At 36.3% G+C, this 16,170-nt stretch overlaps 1 protein-coding gene across 3 annotated transcripts in view; it reads right to left on the reverse strand.

The window, feature by feature from the left end:
- Nucleotides 1-7,085: 7,085 nt before the first annotated feature.
- Nucleotides 7,086-16,170, reverse strand: part of ETV1 (ETS variant transcription factor 1) — a 142,660-nt gene continuing 133,575 nt past the window's right edge. For all 3 annotated transcript variants that reach the window (XM_070767094.1, XM_070767096.1, XM_070767095.1), the window contains exons 12-13: nt 13,513-13,614; nt 7,086-10,645 (exon numbers count right to left, since the gene is read on the reverse strand). In XM_070767094.1, coding sequence (XP_070623195.1) covers nt 10,424-10,645; nt 13,513-13,614 — 324 coding nt within the window. In that variant the 3' untranslated portion in view covers nt 7,086-10,423. The remainder of the gene's footprint in view (nt 10,646-13,512; nt 13,615-16,170) is intronic.

The following is a 16,170-nucleotide window of genomic DNA, read 5'->3' on the forward strand; positions in this document are numbered from 1 at the left end:
AAGTATGCCCATGTTACACCAAAACTTCGCAGTCTGCATTGGTTGCCGATCAGTTTCCGGTCACAATTCAAAGTGTTGGTTATGACCTATAAAGCCCTTCATGGCATCAGACCAGAATATCTCCAGGACCGCCTTCTGCCGCACAAATCCCAGCGACCAGTTAGGTCCCACAGAGTTGGCCTTCTCCGGGTCCCATCGACTAAACAATGTCGTTTGGCAGGACCAGGGGAAGAGCCTTCTCTGTGGCGGCCCCAACCCTCTGGAACCAGCTCCCTCCAGAGATCAGAATTGCCCCCACCCTCCTCACCTTTCGTAAGCTCCTTAAAACCCACTTCTGCCGTCAGGCTTGGGGGAATTGAGATATTCCTTTCCCTTCAGGCCTATACAATTTGTGCATGGTATGTTTGTGTGTATGTTTGATTTTTAAATAAGGGTTTTTAGTTATTTTAAATATTAGATTTGTCATATGCTGTTTTATTATTGTTGTTAGCCACCCCGAGTCTACGGAGAGGGGCGACATACAAATCTAATAAATAAATAAATATGTTCATGATACCATCAGCCTCAAAGAAGGCATTGATGCCTTCCAACCATATTACTCAAGTTATCTTAATAATTTCTATTCAGTCAGCAATCTTCCTTTTTGGGAGTTCCAAATGAAATGGATTATCTATATCTCTTCCTATTTATTTACTGTGTTTTTTGGAGTATAAGTTTCACCATTCCTCCCTAAAAGAGGCTGAAAATTCAAAGCTTTTTTCCCCAGCCCTAACTAGGTGCTAATGATCTTCCTAGCTCTTGCAGGTTATATCATTGTTACTGTCTGCAAAGAATGTTTTCTAAGCTCTAAGTCTTTGTAGAGTTTTTTTCATTGCTCTAACTTGCTCCAAATGTTTCTTTCCAGCCCTAACCAGGTGCTGACAATGTTCCCAGTTCTTACTGGCTTGCAAGCTCTTTCATTGTTACTCTCTCCAAATAAGTTTTTTTTAAAGCCCTAACCAGGGGATAAAATAATGTGCTGAAACTGACTAGACTAAGGATGCTAGCCAGATGAATATCTGGTAAGCAGATTCTTTCCCCTATTTTCCTCCCCAAGAACTAAGGTGCATCTTATACTCCAGTGTGTCTTATACTCTGAAAAATACAGTATTTGTTTGTTTGTTTGATTTCTCTGAAGACTCAGGGCAGCTTATAACATACAAAAATACAAAAACCAATTCAAAGTCCATTATTTAAAACAATCTAAACCCCCAAATTTAAAATCATACAACCCTACTCACTCACACCAGAGTCATACTACAGGCCAGAGCTAGCTGTTCAATGGCCCCAGGCTTGCCGGCAGAGGTAAGTTTTCAATACCTTGCAAAAGGCAGGAGAGTCGGGGCAGTAAGGATTAGAATAGTTAGGATTCATACCAGGGGATGGCATGGAAACTGTATCAATTGCTGTGTCTCTGTAGTGGGACACAAATGAAGCCCTCATGGGCATTCTAGATCTCTCAGTTGTAATTTGAAAGTGAATCACTTTTACGTGGATAGGTAAATGCTCATTTCTTCATAAGCAAGCAGCACTATGGCTTTCCAAATGATTGCACCAAAATTATTCTTATTATTCTTATTATTCTTATTTATTAGATTTATATGCCGCCCCTCTCCGCAGACTCGGGGCAGCTCACAACAATAATAAAAAACAATGTATCACAAATCTAATATTAAAAAGTCTCTAAAAACCCCTTATTTAAAAAGCAGGACACACACACAAACATACCAGGCATAAATTATATAGGCCAGGGGGAGATGTCACAATTTCCCCATGCTTGACGGCAGAGGTGAGTTTTAAGAAGGGTGGGGGCAATCCTAATCTCTGGGGGGAGCTGGTTCCAGAGGGTCGGGGCCGCCACAGAGAAGGCTCTTCCCCTGGGTCCCGCCAGACATTGTTTGGTTGATGGGACCCGGAGAAGGCCAACTCTGTGGGACCTAACCGGTCACTGGGATTCGTGCGGCAGAAGGCGGTCCCGGAGTTATTCTGGTCCGATGCCATGAAGGGCTTTATAGGTCATATGTTAAGAAATAAAATGCTACTCTAATTTTCAGTGGCAAAGGAAGAGAAAAGTAGCTAATCTAGATTACATAAACAATGATTCCTAGGAATAAGTCACATTGAACCCATTGATATTTTTCTTGATGAGATAATCTATGTCATTTCAAAGAAAATTATTGTTATAAGACTATGTTATAAACAAGTTATGAAAGCATGTATAATGATGATCAATTTGATTAAGTAAGTTGGCTATGTTTCTACGTATGTGTAATACTTTTTGATGTGTATGGATGCCTGGATGAACAACTCCAAGTCAAAACAGTCATTATTTTATCACACTAAGAATAATCAAATATTCAGATAATAAATTTGAAAACCATGTATGTGCCAAAAATAGTTATGTAGATGGCACTATACTTCATATATAAATTAGTCTCCCTGATTTTAATGAAAAGTCAGAAACAGAGACTATCGTCAACTTTTTTAAAAAAAAATGTTATGACAATAGTTACTTGTAGTGCAAAACAAACCTGCACAATTCGGGTCCGTACCGAATTTTGCGGTATTCGGCATACCGAACCCGAACCCGGATTTTTTTTAAAAATTTGTGCTCCGGTTCAGCATTTGTGCCAAGCACCGTGATGCGCCACCGCCTCCTCCTCATCTACTGAGAAGAGGAGAAGGAGCTGGGCGCCAGTGGCAGCGGAGGAAGGCGAACACTGGGGAACTGTGGGCCGGTCAGGTGGCACAAAAGGAGCTGGGGAATCCCATGATTCCCATGTATACCAGCAGATTGCTAAGGACGCCAAGGTGATCACTTCCTGGATTCCATCCTCCCTCCACTATTCTAGTGCCGCTCCCGGAATCCAGGAAGTGATCACTTTGGCGTCCTTAGCAACCTGCCGGTATATCTGATGTCAAAGCTCTGCCCCCGGAATCTCTTCGTGGGATTCCCCAGCTCCTTTTGCTTGCGGCGCCACAAGCAAGGGAGGTCTTGTCATGTAATAATAATTTTTATTTTTTTTTACGTAAAGGACGCCGCAGCGGCACTGAAACAAAGGGAGGTCCTTTCATGTAAGGACCTCCCTTTGCTTCCGGCACCGCTGCGGCATCCCTTTTCGTAAAAATAAAAATAAATAAAAATAAAAAATCCATAAAAATAAAAAACGATGGGATTCCGGAGGCGGAGCTTTGACACCACGGACCGTTCGGAGTTCACGTTCAGCTGAACTTTGCATGAAGTTCATCCAAACTCTCTGAACCCGAACACCGTTGGGTTTGCCCATCACTAGTTACTTGCCTTTAGGCATTGTATGTCAGTACCATACACAGTAAACTCAGATATTGTTAGCACTTTTAACTGCAGCCAAAATCACACAGATGGTTTGAGTAAACCAGCCTTTCCTAGCCTGCAGCCCTATAGAAAGGCTATGTTACAAGTTTCACCATTTCAACTAGAGACTATGGAAAAGGTGGAAGCCATCAAAAGGTAACAGGTCAGGAAAAGCACATTCTGAATTACTGTAAACAGCAAGACAACTCCCCGACACACACACACACACACACACACACACACACAAAGCATAAGGGACAAAGCCAAGTCAATTAAAAAGCAAAACTGTAAATTCAGAATATTTTAAATAGGGGCCCACTGTATAGTACTATAAAAAGGGAACTAATTAGCCAAACAATGAAAAACAATATCAGAGAGACCTAAACCATATTCTTGCTGGCCTTATCAAGTGTGGCCCTGATAAGGGAACTGTGATTCAAAAATACCTACAAAGTTATATTTTAAATTTGATTCAAAAATGCCTACAAAGTTATATTTTAAATAGAAATACAGGGTCTCATAATATTTTAACAAGTTAATTTAGAAATAATTGTTATATTTTTAAAGCAATAAAAATCCCAATACAGGAAGGAAAACTATTTAACTGGTGTGCTATTGATAAGAAACCTCAAGCTCATTCTTTACTTCCAGAGGAGTTAACATTCTCTCCAAACATTTTAGAATTCCACTCTCTTATTGGTTTCAAGTATTTTATTCTTAACTTGAATGTGAACCTTATCCAAGATATTCAGGTAGATCCCAAACTCCAGTAAATAAGGATACACAGTACAAGAAGAAATGGTGGAAACTAAACAAGGAGAGAAGTAACTTAGAACGGAGGTGACATTTCCTGACATTTAGAACAATTAATCAGTAGAACAGCTTGCCTCCAGAAGTTGTGAATGCCCCAACACTGGAAGTTTTTAAGAAGAATTTGGATAACCATCTGTCTGAAGTAGTGTAGGGCTTCCTGCCTAAGCAGGGAGTTGAACTAGAAGACCTCCAAGGTCCCTTCCAACTCTGTTGTTGCTATTATTATTATTATTATTATTATTATTATTATTATTATTATTATTATTATTATTATTAAACAATTGTGTTGCATTAAATAGTCACTGAAACTAATTGATGATGAGCATATTCCCTCTCAAAATGGGCAAATCCTTCCAAATTGGAGATATGTGAACATAATTGTCTAGCTTTACCATTTAGAAACATAGAAATATAGAAGACTGACGGCAGAAAAAGACCTCATGGTCCATGTAGTCTGCCCTTATACTATTTTCTGAATTTTATCTTAGGATGGATATACAGTATGTTTATTCCAGACATGTTTAAATTCAGTTACTGTGGATTTACCAACCACGTCAACTGGAAGTTTGTTACAAGCATCTACTACTTTCAGTAAAATAATATTTTCTCACGTTACTTCTAAACTTTCCAACTAACTTCAGATTGTGCCCCCTTGTTGTTATGTCCACTTTCCTATTAAAAACACATCTCTCCTGAACCTTATTCAACCCTTTAACATATTTAAATGTTTCGATCATGTCCCCCCTTTCCCTTCTGTCCTCCAGACTATACAGATTGAGTTCATTAAGTCTTTCCTGATAAGTGTTATGCTTAAGACTTTCCACCATTTTTGTAGTTTGTCTTTGGACACGTTCAATTTTATCAATATCTTTTTGTAGGTGGGGTTTCCAAACTGAACACAGTATTCCAAATGTGGCCTCACCAGCGCTCTATACAGTGGGATTCTAATCTCCCTCTTCCTGCTTGTTATACCTCTAGCTATGCAGCCAAGCATTCTACTTGCTTTCCCTACCGCCTGACAGCACTGTTCACCCATTTTGAGACTGTCAGAAATCACTACCCCATAATCCTTCTCTTCTGAAGTTTTTGCTAGCACAGAACTGCAATATTTTTTCTTGTTGGTTAAAACTTTGAAAATTGGGATTAAGGTGATCCTCATCTTTCAGTGAATCAAAAATAAAGATTCAAGTGTAAACTTCATGAAGGCAGATTTGTATTAGATGTATAGCCAAGGGTTGATGTCTAGAGTGTAATCTACAATTTTCTTTTTCTTTCTTTCTTTTTTTTTAATTTCCTCTATTTTGCATTTGTTCCTCATTGAGCATATTCAGGCAATTCAAAACAATCATTGTTTTTCCTGCTCCTGGGAGCAGAGGAGAGACATTGGATTTTTATTAGGGGAAGATGTATGCAAAATGATGAGGCTGTCCTAACATCCTTTTTGATACTCCCCAAACCAACCTTCCTGTCCATCATGCTGTCAGCCAAAAAGGGCTGCCTTTTGAGGTAGTCCAGACTATAAACACAACAGGGATAACAACTTCATTTTTATTGTAACATTCCAGTAAAAGTCTCTTGAAAGTTTGAAAATTTCTTTTAGAGAGCAGGCTTGCTAGAAAATGGTCAGCCCCTGGCCAGCTGTCATTTGCTCCTTTCAGCCCTCCCTCCAGCTAGCAATAGGGACTACAACTATCAAAACTGTGTTGTTAAACAACTGCAGTGGGTAATGTGAAGGAAGGGAAGAAAGTGTATGTTCTCTCATGGAAATAAAGCTGTACAAAAGAGCCTAAAATTGTTATAAAAATACTTTTCTCCAGTAGTAGGACTCATAAGAAGTAGTAGTGGAAGCAGTAATAGTAAAGTAGTAAGAAAGAATGAGTAGTGAGTTGTAATCTCTGTGTGTGTGTTGCCTAGGGACCTGAGTTGTTGGCACCCTTGAAGCCAATGATTTTCATCTACTAAAAAGAAACTGTGACATTCATTCTTACTCTCATGAAAATTGGGGAGGCTTCCTTCATGGATGCTTTCATCGCCTCTCTTCCTTTGGAATCAAATTTAATTTATCTGATCATGTCTAGGCTGTAGCTCTTTGTCTTATCTTTCAAGGTCATCCCCCACATACCATTACAAGAGGCTATGGCGGCAGGTTTTGATGTCCGATGTAATTTTCATATTTATCTTCCCCAGAAAAACACTGGGTGAGTTATTTAGGAAAATGCCTTCAAAAGGAAAAGGGATAGACCAGATCTCAAAAATAACAAGCTATTTATATTTAACCATATATGGAAAACATATATACATAACAAGTATATGTGATAAGGCTACTACTCAGAAAGTGAGGAGAGATACCTGTCCTGATGTGAAATATTGTAATTTTGTACTATGTTTCCAAGTAAGATTGATACTTAATAATGTAATAACCCATTGTGATTGCTCAAAGAAATGGGTTTTCTTTATTTTTAGAAATTTTGTTTGCCTTCGTTTGGGGGATTTTTAGCCGCAAGCTACACATAAACTATGATAGTTGCTTGCTGTAATGTTGTAGATGCAGCATGGAGTCACCTTTGTTTTGTTCCAATACACTTTTCAATTATGTTGAAAGAATAAAAATAAAACCATTAGACATTCAAACAACCATCTTTCAGAAATCAGCTGCCAGATTTATTAATCTACCTGGAAAAATGTGGAATAAAAACAGAACTTAAAATAAACTCTTTTTTAAAAGGTACAATTTCAAAAGGATCCAACAATTCCAGATAACAAATTCTTATACCATTTTCCCCCTGGGAATTATCTTTTTGTTCAGTGAATCACTACCATATACAGCATATAGATATAGATATAGATATATATTAAATATTAAGACATTTGACTCAGGCTTTCTTTTTTTCAACTAATATTTTCTTTTCAAATAACTGTTCCTTGCAATAAAACCAGGACCGAAAGTAACCACAGAACTTTTTATTTAAGGGAGACGTATATTGGGGATCTATGTCAGTTAAAAGTGGCTCTGTAAATCTGGATTAATCCATACTTTTAAGAACAAATACCAGGATTTTTTTCTGCTTTTTTGCTATCAGGTGACATCTTCTGTATACCCTGCCCATTAAAAATTCAAAAATGATGTAAGAGATTGCAGGTGTACTCAGTTATCCTGTGGACTGAGACTAGTAGACTGATAATCCCAGATCAAATGACATGCTACCTTTGGGGCTATCAATAAGGGTGGTGGATTAATATTTTCATTAAGAAGGGCTTTGAGGAGTGGAGATAAAAATCTTGGCCTCCCGAATCTGCTCAATATACTTTAATGTCTGGCTACCTGAAAGAATAAAGCTACAATTATCATTAAGCAGAATGTGTTTAGGCTTCTAGTAAACATACTTGCTTCTTCCTGTAAGGACTTTTAGCATGCATACCTTGTCATCTCTTCTGTTTCAGAGCCAGTTTATTTAATACGCCTTGTTTAGAAACAAGCCTGTTTCTTCTCATCTACCCTAACTTAGCAATTAAGGTAAGGAGAAACCTTATTTTAGTTTCTTGTTGGAGGATCAAAATTGGCAAGAGGGTAGATGTGCAATCACATCAATACCCTGCCCTTTTGTGTGTATGTAAGTACAAGAGGTGGGGCTTCAACTGTGATGTTGCACTTGCAACTTTCGAGGTCTTGACTCCTACAAAGATGCTTCTGTTGTTAAGACTGGGGGACATATTTGGAATTTTAAGTTCCTCGTTCAGAAAAAAAAGGTTGATAGAGATGACTTCATAAAATGACTGCCATGATGGATGCAGCCAAACAGAAATCACCCATCTACCAGATAACAAATGAATATATATCCCCAGGACTTTTACCACCTCATTTACCTAGGTATATTCTTAAATGGCAAGTGTACATTCCCCAACTGTTTTCTTAAATGAGTAGAATTTTTATTTTTTAAGCAGAACTGTGATTCAAGACAGCTGGAAGTTGACACTCTGAAAATACTAGCCTCCCATTTTTAAATTAGGTGAGGAGGGACGTCTAGGAAATGTCAATAGACATCTGTAGGCATCATGATTAAAGTCACTGATTCTATCCCAATGGTAGCTTTTCAAAAACAAAAACACAAAACAAATTTTATAGCCAGCTAGAGAAATTTTGCCACCGAACAAAGGCAGGGATGAAGCTCTTTTAGCAGAGATTTCTGTAAGGTTAACATGCCATGGGATTTTTAACATGCACACATGAAACTCTCTTAATGTTTTAGGATGAAAGAGATGCATACCCAGTGTGCTTTGTTACAGCTGTGGTTTATAGTGGTTAATACTCATTAAGTTTGAAATGAATTGCATTATAAATCATTTATAGATTTATAGGGTTCCTGACTAATTCTTAACATTGAGTGCAAAGTAAATAACTACATCCCGGCATCTCTGATATCATGTCATTTACAATGAAAGATTATTTTTGAAACTAATAATTATGGACTCCTATCTGCCCTTTCTCTATTTCAGAATTGATGATTTCTGGGCAAACTATGTATATGACTATTGGGATGGATGTTCTCTCCAAACTTCAAATATGCTTTCTATTTCCTTTTCCAATGCAAAAAAAATTAAATCTTCTTAAATATTATTCATTTAATTTGAATTCAAGAATAAGATTCTTGTCTTCTTTCCAATGTTGCCTTCCCCCAAATTAATACAACTTCTGAAGGATTTCCCAAACTTAACTAATCACACTTGCAATTAGTGTTCCTAACAAAATTGTTAAGCATCAGTGCCAGCACTACATGATACAGCCCAAAACAAGAAAAAGAAAATAAGTATTTTTTTTTATATTATGCAGAGGTCTCTGCTCCATGGAGTAGAGCATTATAAAAGGTTCAGCAGAGATCCTCTTTAGCAACTGGAAAGTCCTATCAATGTCGCAATGCACATTAAAGCTGTTTATAGCACAGCTATGGCATAAGCTATTTTTCCAAGCAGTTCAAGTCATCTATTTTGTCCTGAATGCTAACTGTAGTTACAGCATTGCTTATAAAGAACATAGTAAATTCAGCAAAGAGAGTATTACAGGAATAAAGACAGCAGCAGAAGCGATAGCATTAACTAGTATGTATATATGCTTATGAACATAACACAGCAGTATAAAGGCTTAAATGCATATTATTGGATATCATGTCTAAAAATTACCAAAGTACTTATTTGTATATTGGATGTTTTGCTGAAGGAGAAACTGCTTGGACTAAAATAGCATAATGAGATATAAGAACTAGTACAGTTAATTCTTATTGATTAAATAACCTATTTATGAATCAAAGAAAGTGGAAGGATAGCATTCTGTCTCACCCTTTGCGATCACAGTCCTGTACATAAAGTTAAAAGAATATGCAAAATGATTCAGTTAAACAATTACTACACTCAGGTGGACATTGAAAAGTTGAAAACAATTAAATGTTGATGTATTTGCATAACAAGATGGCACTTGATATCAGAAGCGAAGCTACAGCCTTGCAATTTATAATCACAAACCAAGAACTGTGTTCTTTGGACCAGAATGAATGCTTTCCTTAATGACTTCTGTACAGAATCAAGGTAGTGTTTAAGATACATAGATATGTTTTTAAGAAATAAAATAAAAGTAGAACCTGTCTTTCAATGAACAAAACTAAAAATCTAATTCTAACTTCAAACCCAGCTTCTATTATTGGTCCATAGCTTAAAGGTGGAGTACATATTCTGAACGTGCAAAGCTCAATCTTTGTAAAACGTAAATAATGTCTGTCTAGCAATAAAAAAGACAAGAAAAATGGCTAGACTATAGTTAAAAGGGGAGAGAGAGGAAAGTGTCCATGACAGATAGTTCTCCAAGTAGGGTACAAATGGTTATTGACCACATCTAGAATTAACTGTACTATGGGTAATTAGAGAACATGTACATTATTTTTAACCAAGAAAGAAACAAACTCAGACATGATACAGCTTTGTTGTACTTAAAACCTGTATTTTCCACCCTTGTTCCAAAGAATAAACAATTAGATTCGAAACTTCCCTTTTCAAATAAAGTGCACTGTCCATGTCAAACTACAGGAGTAATACAACAGAAGAAACCCCTTTATAGTACTCTTTTATTCTTTTTACAGTTTTTAATCCTTATTCTTATAAAATCAACTGAAGGGAATTCAGCTTTTGTCTTGGTCTCATGAAAGAGGGAAAAGCTTAGGATGAAAAAGGGGCTTCACTTCTATCACTCCATTAATATACATATCCTTCATTATAAGGGTGGGTATTACAGCAGCCTCCTTCTTGAATATAGACCATACTCTCATCAAAGTGGGACAGAGGGACAGTGTCCTCTTCATTGATATGACGTTCGACGTCAGTTTTCAGCAAGGGACGCTGGTTATCCGGAAAGGCCATGGAGAAGAGGGCTTCAGGGTCACAAACAAACTTGTACACGTATCTCTCTCCAGCAACCTTAAGAGTAATATTAAAGAAGAAGGGTGGAAAAGAGAAAGGCTGTAAGAGATGGAAGTACAATTTTCTTTTGCAGCCATATTAGGGGCATCAAAAAATATTTTGTGCATCAGGAACACAGAAAACAAGATGCACAAGGAAAACTGGGCAAAAATTAGATGATAATGAATGACATAGAAGATTAATGGCTTTACTATTTTTTAAAAATAATCACACTGAATAGGGATTTACAAACTTTTTCAGGCTGTAGAACCTTCATTTTAAAAAGTATCCTAGAACTGTTGACGAGAGGCAAGCTCTAGTGATAGAAAAATTGGGTGAGTCTACATGATTTTTTTCTTTTCCCTTTATCATGGAACTCTCCCAACATTTTTTAAAAAAAACCAGAAAAACAAAAGACCCTAAGATTCAGGGAACATGATTTTAAAAAACAATCCCAACATAAAGAATTCTTTTGAATTGCTTTACTGTTTTAATTTGAAATGAACAATCCAACCTATGACTCATTATTAATAAGCTTCTGCTGTCTCAAATGCAGGAAAAGAAGAGGTATAAAGGAAGAGAAAACTGCCAGACAAGTGTCCACAAGATTAGACAGGTCAAGGACAGTCTTATTCGTTTCTCATATATAGAGATATTATATATATGTCAAAAAAAGAGCAAAAGAGCTTGAAATAGATCTATACTAGCCTCCCTTCCTTTTCATTATCAGCAAAAATATGTATGTATGCATGCATGCATGCATATCTTCAATATGGCTCAAGAATACATATATGTATATATTATACGCACACACATACATACATGCACATATACATATATGTATTCTTGAGCCATATTGAAGATATGCATGCATGCATGCATGCATACATAAATACATACATATTTTTGCTGATAATAAATTTTCTTGAACCGTATTGAAGATATACATAATTTATATACATAATTTTCTTGAGCCATATTGAAGGTATACATGCATACATACATGCATACATATATAATTTTATTGAGCCATATTGAAGCTTGAAGCAATTGAGGTTAGATTGTAACACGTCAGCTGATGCTGTATTAGTTATTCCTGGCTCTTTAAGCTAAATGTGGTTGGCTTTCTCTTTTTATTTTATGATGGACGAAAAGTATATTGGAAGTTTTGAGTATTTATATACCATCAGTCTATTTTGATGTGGAGGGGTGACTAAACTTGATCAGAAAAACATTCAACTTCAAGAAAGTAAGTTGATAATGGACTCCATCAAGATGTTATTTTCACAAGAGCTCAGAAAAGAGAGGCTTTGGTCATTTAAGACAAGTATAAAAAAGCTGACGGCTTTTGAATACCACAATTTTTTGTGCCTGACTTCAGCAAAGTGGCAGAACTTTTACCACTCTGCCTGGATTTTATTATGGCTACTTTTACCAAAGAAACTGTAACAGGAAGTTTGTGTATCATTCAATGACAGTCTCTTTTTTATCCCCGTAATTTTGAGGCAAGTTCTTGAAACAACACATCATGCTTTTTTTCCCTTCACTGCAAGATCTGTTTGGCGTATTTTCTTGCAACACAAAGAGGTTAATCTAATACTGACTTGGTTAGCACCAACCATATATTTTCCTACTCACAGACCCTTCTGTTTTGGAGAAAATAGTTTTCTTATCTGGTAAAGCATTCTTGGAAGCTTAAAAACTGTTAATTCACAAATGTACTATTGGCCTAATGAAATACCGCTTTCATCAGATTTTGATTTTATTTCCCACTTTGAGCTAATTTGAGTTATTTGTGTTTTGGTTAATTAGGTTTTTACAATGATTATTTTAAACAAGTGAGGAAGGTTGGCTTTAAAAAGGCAGCACAATTATGTTTTGATTAAGAAAAATAGTAGATATACTGAATATTGAGTACACTTCTATAGTTATTCTGATTATTAGTGTAAGTACTGGATAAAGTTGGGGAAACAAAATTGAAATTGCCAACAAGTCACTAAAATCAAATAATTTTATGCCAATCACTGTATGTCTTCCTTTCAAAGCAGGGACCTTCAGATATCACAGAACTATTTCCTTTAATAACCTCAAGTAGTATATCTAATGTATACCATCATCTGGCAACATATGAAATCTTTTAATCCTTCTCTTGGCAGTCTTAACCTTTTATTTATTGATTTATCAAATTTATTATTCCAATTTATCTTAATTAACAATAAATTAAGCAAATTTATAAATTAAGGAAATTATTATAAAAATAAAATGATAGGATAAGAATGACACGTATAGCTTCAATCATAAAAACAGCTAGTGTTAAAATGCACCCAAAAAATTGGACCCAGTTTAATTAGTTAAGTGTGCATGTATGTGCGCATGCGCAAACACATACACAACCATACATATAGAGATTTTTTTAAAAATATAATCAAGGATAATAGTTTTCTATTTATTTTTTTAAACTTTTAAAGAAAACTACTGTAATCTGCTCAGATTTGAGTCGTGGCTCCTTAAAAGGTTTTGAAGGAAGTTAAAAACATACTTTGAAAGAGGGTTGCATTTTTCCTGACATGAGGGTATGTGAAAGAGAAAAATACGCAGAGGCAATAGACAGGCCAATCTGTTAATAGTGCAGAAAAATGTACAAAATTGACCAAAACTGTACTATAACTTTTCAATTTACATCAAGGTTCATGTTCTAAGTCATGGATTTTGAAATAATAGGATGGGGAGAAAGTTTTGTATGGAAATTTAAAAGTTAGACATTTAATGAACTTCCTTATATTAGTCATACTGGATACGCAGTTTAGAAATACTTGCATTTTTAAACCAATTTATAATTTAACATGCAATATTTCACAGAAATACAAAAACTACAAATTCCTCACCTTTTGCATGATTCCCTTTTCATAATAATAACGAAGTGAACGGCTAAGTTTATCATAGTTCATAGCTGGTCTGTTTTTTTGAATCCCCCAGCGGCGTGCCACCTGTCACCAAGAGAGATTAGCACCCATCTGTTATATTTTATAAAATTTGTTTTATAAATTTGATAAAATGGCTTTATCTGATCCCTTCCTGTCAACATTTAGGCCAGCCCATAATAAGGAGATGATTGATTGCATTGATTGATTGAACTTTGATATATCTTATGATCTCTCCTTGATCTCTCAGTACTTTTTGATGCCCTCTGTCATGGTATCATTTGGACTGGCTTACAGATATGGGAGACTTGGCATTGATGTGGGTCTCTTCCTTTTTCCAGGATCACTTCTAGTTGATATTGGGGAAAGGAATAATCAAAAGCTTTGGAAAGCTAAGGTACCATAGACTAAGCTAAACAGCATGATTACTTCACTATTTAAAGCAAGAGTTCTAAGTTGCGTGTAGCAATGAAAATATCATACATTAGCCAATTCCATTGGAAAAAATTGCTTGCAAAATGTGTATGTGGGGACAGCTTTGTAAAGAGATATACAGTGTTCCCTCGATTTTCGCGGGTTCGAACTTCGCGAATAGCCTATACCACAGTTTTTCAAAAAATATTAATTAAAAAATAATTCATGGTTTTTTTCTATACCACGGTTTTTCCCACCTGATGACATCATACATCATAACCAAACTAATAATTTTTGCAAATAAATAACAAAAAAAATAATTATTGTTAATAAATAATTATGTTTATAAATATCAGGAACACTAATGTCTTATTCAATGGTGACTACCAGTAATAATGGTGAGTAAATGGTTGCTAAGGGAATGGGAAATTGTAATGTAGGGGTTTAAAGTGTTAAGGGAAGGCTTGTGATACTGTCCATAGCCAAAAATTGTGTATTTGCTTCCGCATCTCTACTTCGCGGAAATTCGACTTTCGCGGGTGGTCTTGGAACGCATCCCCTGCGAAAATCGAGGGAACACTGTAGATGAAAATACACAAAAATACAACCTTTTTGTACACACACACACATGCACACACATTTAAGACTTCTAGTTTAAAATAATAAATGACAACTAAATCTATAATAAATCCATTATACATGGTCTGATTTATACAACAGTTGCAATCCCTAACCTATAGTGAAGAAGACACATATTTGCGGTGAATCACCGCTGCTAGTGAGCAGAATCTGGCCACTTGTGCTACAGTTATGTCCTGTTCATCCTTAAGCAGGCATTGAAGTTAGGTAGTGTCAGAACAGCCGGATACCTTGCAATTATTGGCAGAATATGTTTTTTTCCCTAATCTCCGTAAAAGGAGCATATAAGGAGCATGTTTCCCACAGTCTCCACCTCTCCTGAGCTGCAGGGGCAAAGTCTTTTCATGAATGATATTTTTTTATACTTTCCACTTAAAATGAACAGTGGAAACACATGGCATTGTGCAAGCACAAATGTTTTTTGATGGATTGCTGATTCCAACTGATTAAGATAGCTGGCAGAAACACAACACATCTAGTGGCATCTGGAGCCAGAAACAACAGAGTTTTCCCTAAGTCTGCCTGCCTCTCGATATCCTCCACCCTTTGTCGCAAGGTTGTCTTGTTAGATCATAATCCATCTCAAGAATTAAAGCTGAGAAACTTAAGTTGGCAAGATTGGGCTTGACTGCCTTGATCCATAAGGAAGAGAATTTGTCTTGGAGGAGTATCTTTAGCCAAACATTTAGAGATACTATACAGATTCTTGCTTAGACTTTTATCAGTCCTGTCTCCAGTGCAATTGACACAAAAGATAGCATCTGAAGAGTTGATCTAATTAATTTGCATTGAACTATTTCTAATGATGTAAAACATGAAGCTGATGGTCTGATAAAGAAGTTGAGCTAGTGATTTGGCCACAAAAAGTTTAATAGCAGCAGGGACATAATATCCTCCCTTTGTGTGGAAAAAATTAAGAATGGTGCTCTCTGATCTTTGACCCAAGATAGCTGCATATTCTCCATGTGCTTTTTTTGAACCATTGGCCTGAATGACACTCTCAGTATTTGAAGATGGTTACCTGCTCTATTTTGTGTCCATTTAGATACCATGAATAAAATTTTGGCCTTTTTAATATTTGTTTTCTCATAATTTAGATCTAGTTTATTGTTATTAAAGTACTAGAGAGTGATGCTTTGGTCACATATTTGGGGGGGGGGAGGTATTTGGTTTGTTTAGCCATTTTACCACATCATATATGTAAAAGTGAGTATCAGGCCCCCAAAATGCATTCCTGTTTAACCCCCTTTTGAGTTTTAACTGGCTTTGAGAGGGACCCTTGCATATTACACCCCACTTTGAGGGATGTTTTGGTATGTAGGACGCATAATAGATAAAGAAGCCTGTGGTCAATTGAGGCCATTTCCAGCTTCTCCCATTGCTTAGTCCTAATAATTGATCAAAGGCTTTCTTGAGATCTATAAAGCTGGTGCATAATGATACAAGCCTATTTGAGATGCATTTTTCAATTGGTTGATGAAGAACTAAGCACTGATTGATGGTGCCTCTCACCTCTCCAAACCTGGCTTGCTCTTCAGGGATCAAATTCTCAGAATCCAGCTGCCCCTT

Source organism: Erythrolamprus reginae, chromosome Z (assembly GCF_031021105.1).
Source record: "Erythrolamprus reginae isolate rEryReg1 chromosome Z, rEryReg1.hap1, whole genome shotgun sequence".
Classification (NCBI taxonomy): domain Eukaryota; kingdom Metazoa; phylum Chordata; class Lepidosauria; order Squamata; family Dipsadidae; genus Erythrolamprus; species Erythrolamprus reginae.